General features: G+C 32.3%; 1 protein-coding gene across 2 annotated transcripts; it reads right to left on the bottom strand.

Annotated features, from left to right (window-relative positions):
- Nucleotides 1–4,351: 4,351 nt before the first annotated feature.
- LOC119608650 (tetratricopeptide repeat protein 25-like) lies at nucleotides 4,352–8,329 on the bottom strand. 2 transcript variants are annotated; one of them, XM_037963149.1, is made up of 2 exons: nucleotides 8,201–8,329; nucleotides 4,352–5,054 (listed from the first exon to the last, which is right to left on the bottom strand). In XM_037963149.1, the coding sequence occupies exons 1-2, from the start codon at nucleotides 8,327–8,329 to the stop codon at nucleotides 4,404–4,406; spliced, it is 780 nt and encodes a 259-aa protein (XP_037819077.1). In that variant the 3' UTR covers nucleotides 4,352–4,403. The 2 variants fall into 2 exon arrangements, with proteins under 2 accessions (XP_037819077.1, XP_037819076.1); XM_037963148.1 differs by lacking the exon at nucleotides 8,201–8,329 and adding an exon at nucleotides 5,184–5,723.
- Between the last annotated feature and the right edge of the window lie 7,398 nt (nucleotides 8,330–15,727).

Here is a 15,727-nt window from a genome sequence, read left to right as displayed (position 1 = left end):
CTAGTTCTGTTCTAGTTCTGTTCTAGTTCTGTTCTAGTTCTGTTCTAGTTCTGTTCTAGTTCTGTTCTAGTTCTGTTCTAGTTCTGTTCTAGTTCTGTTCTAGTTCTGTTCTAGTTCTGTTCTAGTTCTGTTCTAGTTCTGTTCTAGTTCTGTTCTAGTTCTATTCTAGTTCTGTTCTTGTTCTGTTCTAGTTCTGTTCTAGTTCTATTCTAGTTCTGTTCTTGTTCTGTTCTAGATCTGTTCTAGTTCTAGTTCTGTTCTAGTTCAGTATTTTTTCTTGTTTTTCTAATGTTCTAGTTCTGTTCTAGTACTTTTCTAGTTCTGTTCTAGTTCTTTTCTAGTTCTGTTCTAGTTCTGTATTTTTTCTTGTTTTTCTAATGACTCCCAAAGCTATGCTAATCTTATAAAAGTGAACAAAGTTAGGAATTATAATAGATTTATCATGCAAAACAACAAAAAATAACAACCGCTATAGTGCAAATGATAAAGTAATAAGAAAATTAATTAATAAAAAATAGCAAGGTTTAATACTAGATAAAATACACACACAATACGCTTAAAACAATGAAGAGGTAATTAATTATTAACTATAAAACAAACAAAAATATATATAAAATGAAGGCGTAATAATAATAATGATTAAACAACTAAATAAAAAAATAAAAGCAAAGACAAGAAATAATAAATGTATATTAAATGATTATATTTTAATTAAAAAGCAACAAGAATAAAGTATTAATAAATGAGAAAATAAATAAAATATGTAGTTATAAAATACTTAAATTATTAAAACTAAAAAGCCAGCAAGCAACTACAATAACAAACTAACAACAAAAACCTAGTCAAATCTCCAAGCGGAATAAAATTTATATAAAAATATTAACAAAATGTATTGAATATCTATTGTATTAAATCAGAGAAATACAAAAATACAAACAAAACAATGAAATTGTAGAAATGAGGAAACTGGTTCCATTTATTACTAACCGCAACTACATATAGTTTTTTTTTTTTAATTTTTATCAAAGATGTTTTTCGAAAATTCCAAATTGTTTAACACATTTGAGACAAATTATTTGAAATTAACAAGAAATGTTTAATTAATCATTTAAAATCACCAACAAAACTTAACAAAAACAACCATTAAACTATTTACAAAACAATATTAAATAAAATATTATTAAAAAAAAAACACAAATTGTTAATTGTTTTAATTTAAAGTTGTCTGTTAAATGTAGTAACAAAATAATCTTAAAACAAAATATTTATTATTATGATGAATTAACAACCATCTAAACTAACAGCAGAAAATCTTAATTATCTCTTAATAACTTAAGCCAACAACAACAACAACCTTAATTAAGTTAAAACACAAACATAAAAAATTTATTAAATTATTTTATGATTTATTTAAAAACAGTTAAAAACACACACACTAAAACATAATAACAATGACACATAACTTACACATATTTAATCCTGGTGTATTAAATGTTAAAGCTCTATATATATAAATATATTTAATATTATAATAATTATAAATATAAAAAAAAAAAAAAAAAAAAAAAACATAATTATAAACAAGTAACAACAGCATTATATAAATTGAATTAATAATAAATATAATAAAACAAAACACTTGAAAGAACATGTTTCACAATAATCTTGCAAAAAATGTGAAAAGTTTTTGTTTTTTTTGGGGCTTTGGGTTTTAAAGCTAGGAATCTAAGGTTTACAATTTATAGGATAGTTAATTAATATAATAGTTGTGTTAGTAGTCCGTTTTGTAGTCCTGATAATAGTCTATTCTATATACCAGACTATAGTCTATTCTATAGTTCAGCATATAGCATATTCTATTATCTACAGTTTTGTCAATAGGTCCTATTGACATCTGTACTATAGTCTAGTATTCAGTATTTTCTGTAGACTAGTCTATAGCTTAGACTATAGTCTATTCTATAGTCTAATCTATAGTCTAGTTTAAAGTCGAATATATAGTGAAGTCTATATTCTAGTCTCTAGTCTAGTCTACAGTCTAATCTAAAGTCTAGTCTATAGTCTAGTCTCTAGTTTAATCTAAGTTTTGTCTATAGTCTAGTCTATAGTGTAGTCTATAGTGTAGTCTATAGTCTAGTCTATAGTCTAGTCTATAGTCTAGTATATAGTCTAGTCTATAGTCTAGTCTATAGTCTAGTCTATAGTCTAGTCTATAGTCTAGTCTATAGTCTAGTCTATAGTCTAGTCTATAGTCTAGTCTATAGTCTAGTCTATAGTCTAGTCTATAGTCTAGTCTATAGTCTAGTCTATAGTCTAGTCTATAGTCTAGTCTATAGTCTAGTCTATAGTCTAGTCTATAGTCTAGTCTATAGTCTAGTCTATAGTCTAGTCTATAGTCTAGTCTATAGTCTAGTCTATAGTCTAGTCTATAGTCTAGTCTATAGTCTAGTCTATAGTCTAGTCTATAGTCTAGTCTATAGTCTAGTCTATAGTCTAGTCTATAGTCTAGTCTATAGTCTAGTCTATAGTCTAGTCTATAGTCTAGTCTATAGTCTAGTCTATAGTCTAGTCTATAGTCTAGTCTATAGTCTAGTCTATAGTCTAGTCTATAGTCTAGTCTATAGTCTAGTCTATAGTCTAGTCTATAGTCTAGTCTATAGTCTAGTCTATAGTCTAGTCTATAGTCTAGTCTATAGTCTACTATAGTCTAGTCTATAGTCTAGTCTATAGTCTAGTCTATAGTCTAGTCTATAGTCTAGTCTATAGTCTAGTCTATAGTCTAGTCTATAGTCTAGTCTATAGTCTAGTCTATAGTCTAGTCTATAGTCTAGTCTATAGTCTAGTCTATAGTCTAGTCTATAGTCTAGCCTATAGTCTAGTCTATAGTCTAGTCTATAGTCTAGCCTATAGTCTAGTCTATAGTCTAGTCTATAGTCTAGTCTATAGTCTAGTCTATAGTCTAGTCTATAGTCTAGTCTATGGTCTACTCTATGGTCTACTCTATGGTCTAGTCTATGGTCTAGTCTATAATCTAGTTTATAGTCTAGTCTATAGTCTAGTCTATAGTCTAGTCTATAGTCTAGTCTATAGTCTAGTCTATAGTCTAGTCTATAGTCTAGTCTATAGTCTAGTCTATAGTCTAGTCTATAGTCTAGTCTATGTCTATAGTCTAGTCTATAGTCTAGTCTATAGTCTAGTCTATAGTATAGTCTATAGTCTAGTCTATAGTTTAGTCTATAGTCTAGTCTATAGTCTACTCTATAGTCTAGTCTATAGTCTAGTTTATAGTCTAGTTTATAGTCTAGTCTATAGTCTAGTATATAGTCTAGTCTATAGTCTAGTCTATAGTCTAGTCTATAGTCTAGTCTATAGTCTAGTCTATAGTCTAGTCTATAGTCTAGTCTATAGTCTAGTCTATAGTCTAGTCTATAGTCTAGTCTATAGTCTAGTCTATAGTCTAGTCTATAGTCTATAGTCTAGTCTATAGTCCAGTCTATAGTCTACTCTATAGTCTAGTCTATAGTCTAGTCTATAGTCTAGTCTATAGTCTAGTCTAGTCTATAGTCTAGTCTATAGTCTAGTCTATAGTCTAGTCTAGTCTGCAGTCTAGTCTAGTCTATAGTCTAGTTTATAGTCTAGTCTATAGTCTAGTTTATAGTCTAGTCTATAGTCTAGTCTATAGTCTAGTCTATAGTCTAGTCTATAGTCTAGTCTATAGTCTAGTCTATAGTCTAGTCTATAGTCTAGTCTATAGTCTAGTCTATAGTCTAGTCTATAGTCTAGTCTATAGTCTAGTCTATAGTCTAGTCTATAGTCTAGTCTATAGTCTAGTCTATAGTCTAGTCTATAGTCTAGTCTACAGTCTAGTCTATAGTCTAGTCTATAGTCTAGTCTATAGTCTAGTCTATAGTCTAGTCTATAGTCTAGTCTATAGTCTAGTCTATAGTCTAGTCTATAGTCTAGTCTATAGTCTAGTCTATAGTCTAGTCTATAGTCTAGTCTATAGTCTAGTCTATAGTCTAGTCTATAGTCTAGTCTATAGTCTAGTCTATAGTCTAGTCTATAGTCTAGTCTGTAGTATAGTCTATAGTCTAGTCTATAGTATAGTCTAGTCTATAGTCTAGTCTATAGTATAGTCTAGTCTATAGTCTAGTCTATAGTCTAGTCTAGTAGTCTATAGTCTAGTCTATAGTCTAGTCTATAGTCTAGTCTATAGTCTAGTCTATAGTCTAGTCTATAGTTTAGTTTATAGTCTAGTCTATAGTTTATTCTAGAGTCTAGTCTATAGTTTAGTCTAGAGTCTAGTCTATAGTTTAGTCTATAGTCTAGTCTTGCCAATAGTCTAGTTTATAGTCTGGTCCACAGTCCTTTTGAAAATTTGTAGCATTTTAAAAACCTTAAATCTAGAACCATCTCGGCATAGCATCCATCGGCAAATTCTTATGATTCGGCAAGGCGGTGCAGGGTCTCTGTTGTCGCCAGAATTCTTGACGTTTATTGAGAAAATCTACCGCCTCCTTGGCATACATTGAAATATTCTCCGTATTTGTATCGGCTCTCACTAAATCAGGATGTTTAAGTAAATTCTCCAAATACTCTTTATCCACACAAAGTTCTCCTAAAAGTTTGCGAGCATTTCTGCGCTCCAACTCTGCCTTAGTTGGCTTAGGTCGTTGAGGTCTTGAAGTAGTCATTTGTGATTTAGGTGTATTATCACCCGAACGTTTAGGTTTATTTTTACCAGCTGTTCCGGGCTTGGAATTCTTAACGCCTATGGTGTTTTCTATAGCTTCTTGGGTTTTTTGCACACCCAGGCGAAAGGAGGCCAATTCGGGGCGAGCACGTAGACCGCGATGGAAGTACATAAGACTCTGTTCAAATTGTCCTAAATAGTAGAGGGATTCAGCTTTTTGATAAATGGCTCGTATATTGTTTTTATCCTCAGCTAAGGCTGTCTCGGCATCAATTAAAGCCTTAGAAGCTTCACCCAACAGTAAATAGCATTTGCTGCGTGAGACTAAGGCATTAATGTCGGTGTTGTTCAGTTCAAGGGCCTATAAAGTAAAGCAAATTTAAAAGTAAATAAAATGCTGTATATTTAAATCCGGAAATAAGAGTTTTCCCTATCCTTTCATCTATTATCCCTACACATTCTTAAAAACCTAATAATAAAATTCTCAAACCTTCGAAAAGAAATGTATGGCATTTTCCGGATTTGCATTTTTGATCTCTTTCAAACCCAACGCTATAATCGAACTTATATCCGCCTCATCTGGTATCAGCAGCGTTTCATTGCGATCCTGTTTCTGTTTGATTTGTAAACTCTGCTTAATATCATACGCCCCCGCACTAACTGCAGCCGCACGATCCTTATCCGTATAGAAATCTACAAAATTTTCTTTTGGCTTTTTCTTTTTAGCAGCTAAATCTTCGGATTTTTTACGTGCAGCTCTCAGCTCCGCCTCTATGCGATTCATTCGTTGTCCCGTAGATTTTTCGGTCGGACCCTCAGCACCATCAAAAAATTTCACCGATTTACGGCGATTATCTGTTGCCTTTCTGGGTGAAGTATAGCTGCTGGCACGTCTTCTAGCAGCTCCCTTTTTATGTTGATTGGAATCGTCAAGAGCCTCCTCATCGCTGGGCGCTCCTAAACGTATAAAACTTTGCAATAACTCTTGTTCTTTATCAACGGCTAGGAAATCTTTTAAAACTTTGGACATTTTTTTCAAGTTTTAAATATTATAACAAATGGTATTTTAGAAAAATTTTTAATTTTCTCTTATTAACAATTATTTTAGTTTTTTTACGGTTTTATGAAAATATAAATTTATTATAAACAAGTTGCCTGGTTACCGAAATTCCTTATTAATATAATAATATTGATAATCTTCGATATACTTAACACCTTTTTTGGTTAAATTACTTGATTTGAATTAGAAATATTTACTAGGGGTTAGCTTTCAAGCTTTTGCTATGAAGACTTTATAAAGGTTGTAGGATTGGCTAATAATAATGCTAATTATAGAAAGCTTTTGTCTGCAGGTTATTTTAAATGGTATACTTTCTATAGTCCAGTTAGTATAGTCTAAAGTTTAGTCTATAGTCTAGTCTATTCTCTAGTCCGTAGTCTAATCTAGTCTATAGTCTAGTCTTTAGTCTAGTCTATAGTCTAGTCTTTAGTCTAGTCTATAGTCTAGTCTTTGGTCTTGTCTATAGTCTAGTAGACAGTCTATAGTCTAGTCTATAGTCTAGTCTATAGTCTAGTATATAGTCCAGTCTATAGTCTAGTCTATAGTCTAGTCTATAGTCTAGTCTATAGTCTAGTATATAGTCCAGTCTGTGGTCTAATCTATAGTCTAGTCTATAGTCTAATCTATAGTCTAGTCTATAGTCTAGTCTATAGTCTAGTCTATAGTCTAGTCTATAGTCTAGTCTATAGTCTAGTCTATAGTCTAGTCTATAGTCTAGTCTATAGTCTAGTCTATAGTCTAGTCTATAGTCTAGTCTATAGTCTAGTATATAGTCCAGTCTATAGTTCAGTCTACAGTCTATTCTATAGTTCAGTCTTTAGTTTAGACTAGACTACCATAGTCTATGGTCAAGTCTATAGTCTGTTCTACAGGTCATTGTCTAGTCTATTCTAGACTAGACTAGCATAGTCTACGGTCTAGCCTATAATCTATTTTATAGTCTATAGTCTTGTTTATAGTTTAGTAATAGTCTAGGCTATAGTCCAGCCTATAGACTATTCTATAGTCCAGACTATAGCCTTGTCAATAGTTCCCACTATAAGGGTCATTTATGTAGTCCAGATTATAGTCCAGGGCCCAAATTATGGCATACGATATCAGTCGAAATCTCAATAGAATCTAAATGGAGATTTCGATCGATATCGTATGCCGTAATTTGGCCCCAGACTATAGTCATGTCTATACTTCAAACTATAGACTTGACTATAGTCCTGACTAAGGCCTACAGTCCATACTACAGTATTGTTTAGATTATAGCCTAGTCTGTACTCTAGTCTATAGTCCAGACTGTAGCCTTGTCTATAGTCCAGACTACAGCCTTGTCTATAGTCCAGATTACAGCCTTGTCTATAGTCTAGACTATAACCTGGTCTATAGTCCAGGCTGTAGTCTGGTATACAGTCCAGACAATAGCTTTCTCTATAGTCCAGACAATAGCATTGTCTATAATCAAGACAATAGCCTTCTCTATAGTCCAGACTATAGCCTTGCCTATAGTCAAGACTACTGTCTAGACTATAGCCTGGTCAATAGTCCAGCCTATAGCCTATATAGACTATTGCCTTGTCAATAGTCCAGCCTATAGCCTTGTCTATAGTCCATCCTATAGCTTTGTCTATAGTCAATAGTCTAAACTATAGCCTAGACAAAAGCCCAGACTATAGCCTTGTCTATAGCCCACACTATACCCTTGTATACAGTCCAGACTATAGCCTTATCTATAGCCCAGCATATAGCCTTGCCTATAGTCCAGACTTTAGCCTAGTCCATTGTCTAGAGTATAGTCTAGTCTATAGTCTAGACTTGTCTATAGTCCTGACTATAGACTTTTCTATAATCCTGACTATAGACAAGCCTATAGTCTATAGCCTATAGACTTGTCTATAGTCTAAACTATTCCCCGGACTATAGTCCAGACTATAACCTCCATTGTCTAGAGTATAGTCTAGTCTATAGTCTAGACTTGTCTATAGTCCTGACTATAGACTTTTCTATAATCCTGACTATAGACAAGCCTATAGTCCTGACTATAGACTTGTCTAAAGTCCAGACTATAGACTTGTCTAAAGTCCAGACTATATACTTGTCAATAGTCCAGACATGTCTATAGTCAGAAGTATAGACTAATCTGGACTATAGACAAGGCTATACTCTGGACTATAATCTTATATATAGTCCAGACTATAATCTTGTCTATTGTCCAGACTATATTCTTGCCTAAAGTCTTGTCTATAGTCCAGACTATACTTTCGTCTATAATCCAGACTATATTCCACACAATAGTCTTGTCTATAGAACTATACTCTATATAATCAATTCTTTAGCCTGACTTGTTTAAAGATCCCAACAACAAACTTGAAACATTAATTTGGAATTTTCGGATTTGGATATTGTATTTAAAATATTTTTCGAGATACTGCTGATCCTTAAAAACACACTATATTTACCTGATTATAACCATTTAAAGCTTTTTCATATTCCCTTGATTTCATATGATTTTTCGATTGATCACATAACAATTTAATACTAGTTTCAATTTCTTCCAGTGTATCAACTTTGGCCTTTTTACGAGGCATTTTATAATTAATTTAAAATAAATTAGTGTATTAAAATTAATATAAGACACGTAAAATTTATATAAAATAACGTTAAAACTACTAATAAACCGAGTAGAAACGTTAAACAACCGTTATGTCAGGACTATGGAATACAACTAAATTGAATCTGCCTGCTGTTTACGTTTATTTGGCAAATAGTTGTTTATAGTTTTTGTATGTCAAAATAAACGAAACCTTTCAAAAGGGGAGAGAAAAGGGTTGTGTATGAAAGAAAATGGGCTTAATTTTTGTTTATAATTCAATCATCAAATTATGAAGAAGTTTGTTTTTAAAGTTAAAGAAGTGGAAAAAAGGATTTCGTTTTAGTTGTTTTGTGGTTTTAAATATTAATAAACAAAATTTCTTTATGAATTTTTCATTAAAACTTAAGAAAGGTTAATATCTTGAATGTTTATGTTCATAACATGCATATGTGTAACGGATATGAAATGTCTGTATTTAAACAAACGTTTTTTTTTGAATTTTTCTCTATTAAAGTTCTTAGATTTTAGTTTTTTTAGTTTCTGAAGTTTGTTTGTTGTGTTAAACAAACGCAACTTTCTAAATAAAGTTTAGACTAAAGTGAGTACACGCAATAAACTTTTGAAAAGTTTTTGATGTTTTTTTTTTGGTTGCGTTCAAAAAAAGACATAATATTTAGGCATTTCATAAAGAATAATTAAAGATTCAGAATAATGGTGTAAACATGATGCTATTCTGTGATATGCCTATTTGTCTTTGATACATGCTTGTGTGAATAGTCTCTCATGTAAGCATGAATAAAAATGCAATTAAATATTCGTAATTATTAATGTTGTTTTCGTATATCGCAGCAGATTTTTATAAACGACTAAATCGATAAATAAAAGGTAATAAAATCAGAAAACTTTCGAACTACAATCAGTCTATAATAAAAACTAATCTAGGGCAACAAACTGGACTGTACGCTAGAACTGTACAATAGACTAGACTATAGATAGACTATAGACTGACTATAGACTAGACTAAGACCTAGACTATAGCTAGACTAAGACTAGACTATAGACTAGACTATAGACTAGACTATAGACTAGACTATAGACTAGACTATAGACTGAGACTAGACTATAGACTAGACTATAGACTAGACTATAGACTAGACTATAGACTAGACTATAGACTAGACTATAGACTAGACTATAGACTAGACTATAGACTAGACTATAGACTAGACTATAGACTAGACTATAGACTAGACTATAGACTAGACTATAGACTAGACTATAGACTAGACTATAGACTAGACTATAGACTAGACTATAGACTAGACTATAGACTAGACTATAGACTAGACTATAGACGACTATGGACTAGACTATAGACTAGACTATAGACTAGACTATAGACTAGACTATAGACTAGACTATAGACTAGACTATAGACTAGACTATAGACTAGACTATAGACTAGACTATAGACTAGACTATAGACTAGACTATAGACTAGACTATAGACTAGACTATAGACTAGACTATAGACTAGACTATAGACTAGACTATAGACTAGACAATAGACTAGACTATAGACTAGACTATAGACTAGACTATAGACTAGACTATAGACTAGACTATAGACTAGACTATAGACTAGACTATAGACTAGACTATAGACTAGACTATAGACTAGACTATAGACTAGACTATAGACTAGACTATAGACTAGACTATAGACTAGACTATAGACTAGACTATAGACTAGACTATAGACTAGACTATAGACTAGACTATAGACTAGACTATAGACTAGACTATAGACTAGACTATAGACTAGACTATAGACTAGACTATAGACTAGACTATAGACTAGACTATAGACTAGACTATAGACTAGACTATAGACTAGACTATAGACTAGACTATAGACTAGACTATAGACTAGACTAGACTATAGACTAGACTAGACTATAGACTAGACTATAGACTAGACTAGACTATAGACTAGACTATGCTAGACTAGACTATAGACTAGACTATATAGACTAGACTATAGACTAGACTATAGACTAGACTATAGACTAGACTATAGACTAGACTATAGACTAGACTATAGACTAGACTATAGACTAGACTAGACTATAGACTAGACTATAGACTAGACTATAGACTAGACTATAGACTAGGACTATAGACTAGACTATAGACTAGACTATAGACTAGACTATGACTAGACTATAGACTAGACTATAGACTAGACTATAGACTAGACTATAGACTAGACTATAGACTAGACTAGACTATAGACTAGACTATAGACTAGACTAGACTAAGACTAGGACTAGACTAGACTAGACTATAGACTAGGACTATAGACTAGACTATAGACTAGACTATAGACTAGACTCTAGACTACTATAGGACTAGACTATAGACTAGACTATAGACAGACTATGACTAGACTATAGACTAGACTATAGACTAGACTAGACTATAGACTAGACTATAGACTAGACTATAGACTAGACTATAGACTAGACTATAGACTAGACTATAGACTAGACTATAGACTAGACTATAGACTAGACTATAGACTAGACTAGTAGACTAGACTATAGACTAGACTATAGACTAGACCTAGTAGACTAGACTCTTAGACTAGACTATAGACTAGACTATAGACTAGACTATAGACTAGACTATAGACTAGACTATAGACTAGACTATAGACTAGACTATAGACTAGACTATAGACTAGACTATAGACTAGACTATAGACTAGACTATAGACTAGACTATAGACTAGACTATAGACTAGACTATATACTAGACTATAGACTAGACTATAGACTAGACTATAGACTAGACTAGACTAGACTATAGACTAGACTAGACTAGACTAGACTATAGACTAGACTAGACTAGACTATAGACTAGACTAGACTATAGACTAGACTAGACTATAGACTAGACTAGACTAGACTAGACTAGACTAGACTAGACTATAGACTAGACTATAGACTAGACTAGACTATAGACTAGACTATACTATAGACTAGACTAGACTATAGACTAGACTAGACTAGACTAGACTAGACTATAGACTAGACTAGACTATAGACTAGACTATAGACTAGACTATAGACTAGACTATAGACTAGACTATAGACTAGACTATAGACTAGACTATAGACTAGACTATAGACTAGACTATAGACTAGACTATAGACTAGACTATAGACTAGACTAGACTATAGACTAGACTATAGACTAGACTATAGACTAGACTATAGACTAGACTATAGACTAGACTATAGACTAGTCTATAGACTAGACTATAGACTAGACTATAGACTAGACTATAGACTAAACTATAGACTAGACTATAGACTAGACTATAGACTAGACTATAGACTAGACTATAGACTAGACTAGACTAGACTATAGACTAGACTATAGACTAGACTATAGACTAGACTATAGACTAGACTATAGACTAGACTATAGACTAGACTATAGACTAGACTATAGACTAGACTATAGACTAGACTATAGACTAGACTATAGACTAGACTATAGACTAGACTATAGACTAGACTATAGACTAGACTATAGACTAGACTATAGACTAGACTATAGACTAGACTATAGACTAGACTATAGACTAGACTAGACTAGACTATAGACTAGACTATAGACTAGACTATAGACTAGACTATAGACTAGACTATAGACTAGACTATAGACTAGGCCATAGACTAGATTATAGACTAGACTATAGACTAGACTATAGACTAGGCCATAGACTAGACTATAGACTAGACTAGGCCATAGACTGTACTATAGTTTATAATAGTCTGTACGAAACACTAGACTTCATCCTGACAATGAAAATTTTTCACAGAAGCATTTCATTTTCACCACAAATTAAACTCTATGAGTTAATGTTTATTTTATACTCTTAAAATTGTGATTTTATTCCCTTGATATTTAATAAAAATCACAACTATAATCCATAAAAGATAATTTGATTTTACATTTATTGTTCATGTAAATGACAAAACTTATTATTAATTTGTTTAGTATTGTTTTTATGGTAAAAAATTACTTGATGACATATTTTACTTATTTTCTACTATCATTTATATTATTGTTTATTTATTATTTATCATAATAAATATGCAAATATCTAAATAGCATGTATTTGGGAAATTTGTACTTTAAATTAGCACAGTTTAGTTGGGTAAGAGGACTAGAAGGAAATGATAGACAATTGCTGAAATTGGTTACTTAAAATTCACTACAGACAGACATTAAGGAGACGATGGTTGTTGGTTGAGGGAGTGTAAAGGTTAGAGGGGTGTTTGTGGATTGGAAAAGGAAAAATAATTAATGTAATATAAAAAGGAGAGCATAGCTTTCCTCAATAGTAATGAATACAATTCAAATAGTCTACTATATAGTCTAGTCTATAGTTTAGTCTATAGTCTGGTATATATTCTGGTATATAGAGTATAGTCTAGTCTATAGTCTAGTCTATAGTCTAGTCTATAGTCTAGTCTATAGTCTAGTCTATAGTCTAGTCTATAGTCTAGTCTATAGTCTAGTCTATAGTCTAGTCTATAGTCTAGTCTATAGTCTAGTCTATAGTCTAGTCTATAGTCTAGTCTATAGTCTAGTCTATAGTCTTGTCTATATAGTCTAGTCTATAGTCTAGTCTATAGTGTAGTCTATAGTCTAATTATAGTCTAGTCTATAGTCTAGTCTATAGTCTAGTCTATAGTCTAGTCTATAGTCTAGTCTATAGTCTAGTCTATAGTCTAGTCTATAGTCTAGTCTAGTTAGTTAGTTAGTTAGTTAGTTTGAAAGGAGGATGTATATACATCAAATCCGAAGAAATACACCTAGGCCTCTATCGGGCCTGTTGTGCGCTCCTTAACCAGTGCCTCAGGTGGGAATCGAACCCACCACCTCCGGTCTACCAGACTAGAACACTAACCACTAACCTACCGGAGGCCAGGTTAGTCTAGTCTATAGTCTAGTCTATAGTCTAGTCTATAGTCTAGTCTATAGTCTAGTCTATAGTCTAGTCTATAGTCTAGTCTATAGTCTAGTCTATAGTCTAGTCTATAGTCTAGTCTATAGTCTAGTCTATAGTCTAGTCTATAGTGTAGTCTATAGTCTAGTCTATAGTCTAGTATAGTCTAGTATAGTCTAGTCTATAGTCTAATCTATAGTCTAGTCTATAGTCTAGTCTATAGTCTAATCTATAGTCTAGTCTATAGTCTAGTCTATAGTCTAGTCTATAGTCTAGTCTATAGTCTAGTCTATAGTCTAGTCTATAGTCTAGTCTATAGTCTAGTCTATAGTCTAGTCTATAGTCTAGTCTATAGTCTAGTCTATAGTCTAGTCTATAGTCTAGTCTATAGTCTTGTCTATATAGTCTAGTCTATAGTCTAGTCTATAGTGTAGTCTATAGTCTAATCTATAGTCTAGTCTATAGTCTAGTCTATAGTCTAGTCTATAGTCTAGTCTATAGTCTAGTCTATAGTCTAGTCTATAGTCTAGTCTATAGTCTAGTCTATAGTCTAGCGTATAGTCTAGTCTATAGTCTAGTCTATAGTCTAGCCTATAGTCTAGCCTATAGTCTAGTCTATAGTCTAGTCCATAGTCTATTCTATAGTCTAGTCTATAGTCTAGTCTATAGTCTAGTCTATAGTCTAGTCTATAGTCTAGTCTATAGTCTAGTCTATAGTCTAGTCTATAGTCTAGTCTATAGTCTAGTCTATAGTCTAGTCTATAGTCTAGTCTATAGTCTAGTCTATAGTCTAGTCTATAGTCTAGTCTATAGTCTAGTCTATAGTCTAGTCTATAGTCTAGTCTATAGTCTAGTCTATAGTCTAGTCGTCTAGTCTATAGTCTAGTCTATAGTCTAGTCTATAGTCTAGTCTATAGTCTAGTCTATAGTCTAGTCTATAGTCTAGTCTATAGTCTAGTCTATAGTCTAGTCTATAGTCTAGTCTATAGTCTAGTCTATAGTCTAGTCTATAGTCTTGTCTATAGTCTAGTCTATAGTCTAGTCTATAGTCTAGTCTATAGTCTAGTCTATAGTCTAGTCTAGTCTATAGTCTAGTCTATAGTCTAGTCTATAGTCTAGTCTATAGTCTAGTCTATAGTCTAGTCTATAGTCTAGTCTATAGTCTAGTCTATAGTCTAGTCTATAGTCTAGTCTATAGTCTAGTCTATAGTCTAGTCTATAGTCTAGTCTATAGTCTAGTCTATAGTCTAGTCTATAGTCTAGTCTATAGTCTAGTCTATAGTCTAGTCTATAGTCTAGTCTATAGTCTAGTCTATAGTCTAGTCTATAGTCTAGTCTATAGTCTAGTCTATAGTCTAGTCTATAGTCTAGTCTATAGTCTAGTCTATAGTCTAGTCTATAGTCTAGTCTACAGTCTAGTCTATAGTCTAGTCTATAGTCTAGTCTATAGTCTAGTCTATAGTCTAGTCTATAGTCTAGTCTATAGTCTAGTCTATAGTCTAGTCTATAGTCTAGTCTATAGTCTAGTCTATAGTCTAGTCTATAGTCTAGTCTATAGTCTAGTCTATAGTCTAGTCTGTAGTATAGTCTATAGTCTAGTCTATAGTATAGTCTAGTCTATAGTCTAGTCTATAGTCTAGTCTATAGTCTAGTCTATAGTCTAGTCTATAGTCTAGTCTATAGTCTATAGTCTAGTCTATAGTCTAGTCTATAGTCTAGTCTATAGTCTAGTCTATAGTCTAGTCTATAGTCTAGTCTATAGTCTAGTCTATAGTCCTAGTCTATAGTCTAGTCTATAGTCTAGTCTATAGTCTAGTCTATAGTCTAGTCTATAGTCTAGTCTATAGTCTAGTCTATAGTCTAGTCTATAGTCTAGTCTATAGTCTAGTCTATAGTCTAGTCTATAGTCTAGTCTATAGTCTAGTCTATAGTCTAGTCTATAGTCTAGTCTATAGTCTAGTCTATAGTCTAGTCTATAGTCTAGTCTATAGTCTAGTCTATAGTCTAGTCTATAGTCTAGTCTATAGTCTAGTCTATAGTCTAGTCTATAGTCTAGTCTATAGTCTAGTCTATAGTCTAGTCTATAGTCTAGTCTATAGTCTAGTCTATAGTCTAGTCTATAGTCTAGTCTATAGTCTAGTCTATAGTCTAGTCTATAGTCTAGTCTATAGTCTAGTCTAGTTAGTCTAGTCTATAGTCTAGTCTATAGTCTATAGTCTAGTCTATAGTCTAGTCTATAGTCTAGTCTATAGTTTAGTCTATAGTCTAGTCTATAGTTTAGTCTATAGTCTAGTCTTGCCAATAGTCTAGTTAATAGTCTGGTCCACAGTCCTTTTGAAAATTTGTAGCATTTTAAAAACCTTAAAT

This window comes from Lucilia sericata, unplaced genomic scaffold (genome assembly GCF_015586225.1).
Source record: "Lucilia sericata isolate MDLA Ls3-8-SP2 unplaced genomic scaffold, ASM1558622v1 Contig000863F_arrow, whole genome shotgun sequence".
In the NCBI taxonomy this organism is placed as follows: domain Eukaryota; kingdom Metazoa; phylum Arthropoda; class Insecta; order Diptera; family Calliphoridae; genus Lucilia; species Lucilia sericata.
Note: the sequence above shows the minus strand (reverse complement) of the source record. Positions and strands in the feature narration are given on the sequence as shown.

Bases quoted from the DNA above. Each gene is read 5' to 3' on its own strand.
- LOC119608650 (XM_037963148.1), bottom strand. From the start codon at position 5,723: ATGTCCAAAGTTTTAAAAGATTTCCTAGCCGTTGATAAAGAACAAGAG. The intron at 5,055-5,183 runs GTTTGAGAATTT...TTTACTTTATAG, and splicing joins CCATACATTTCTTTTCGAAG to GCCCTTGAACTGAACAACAC.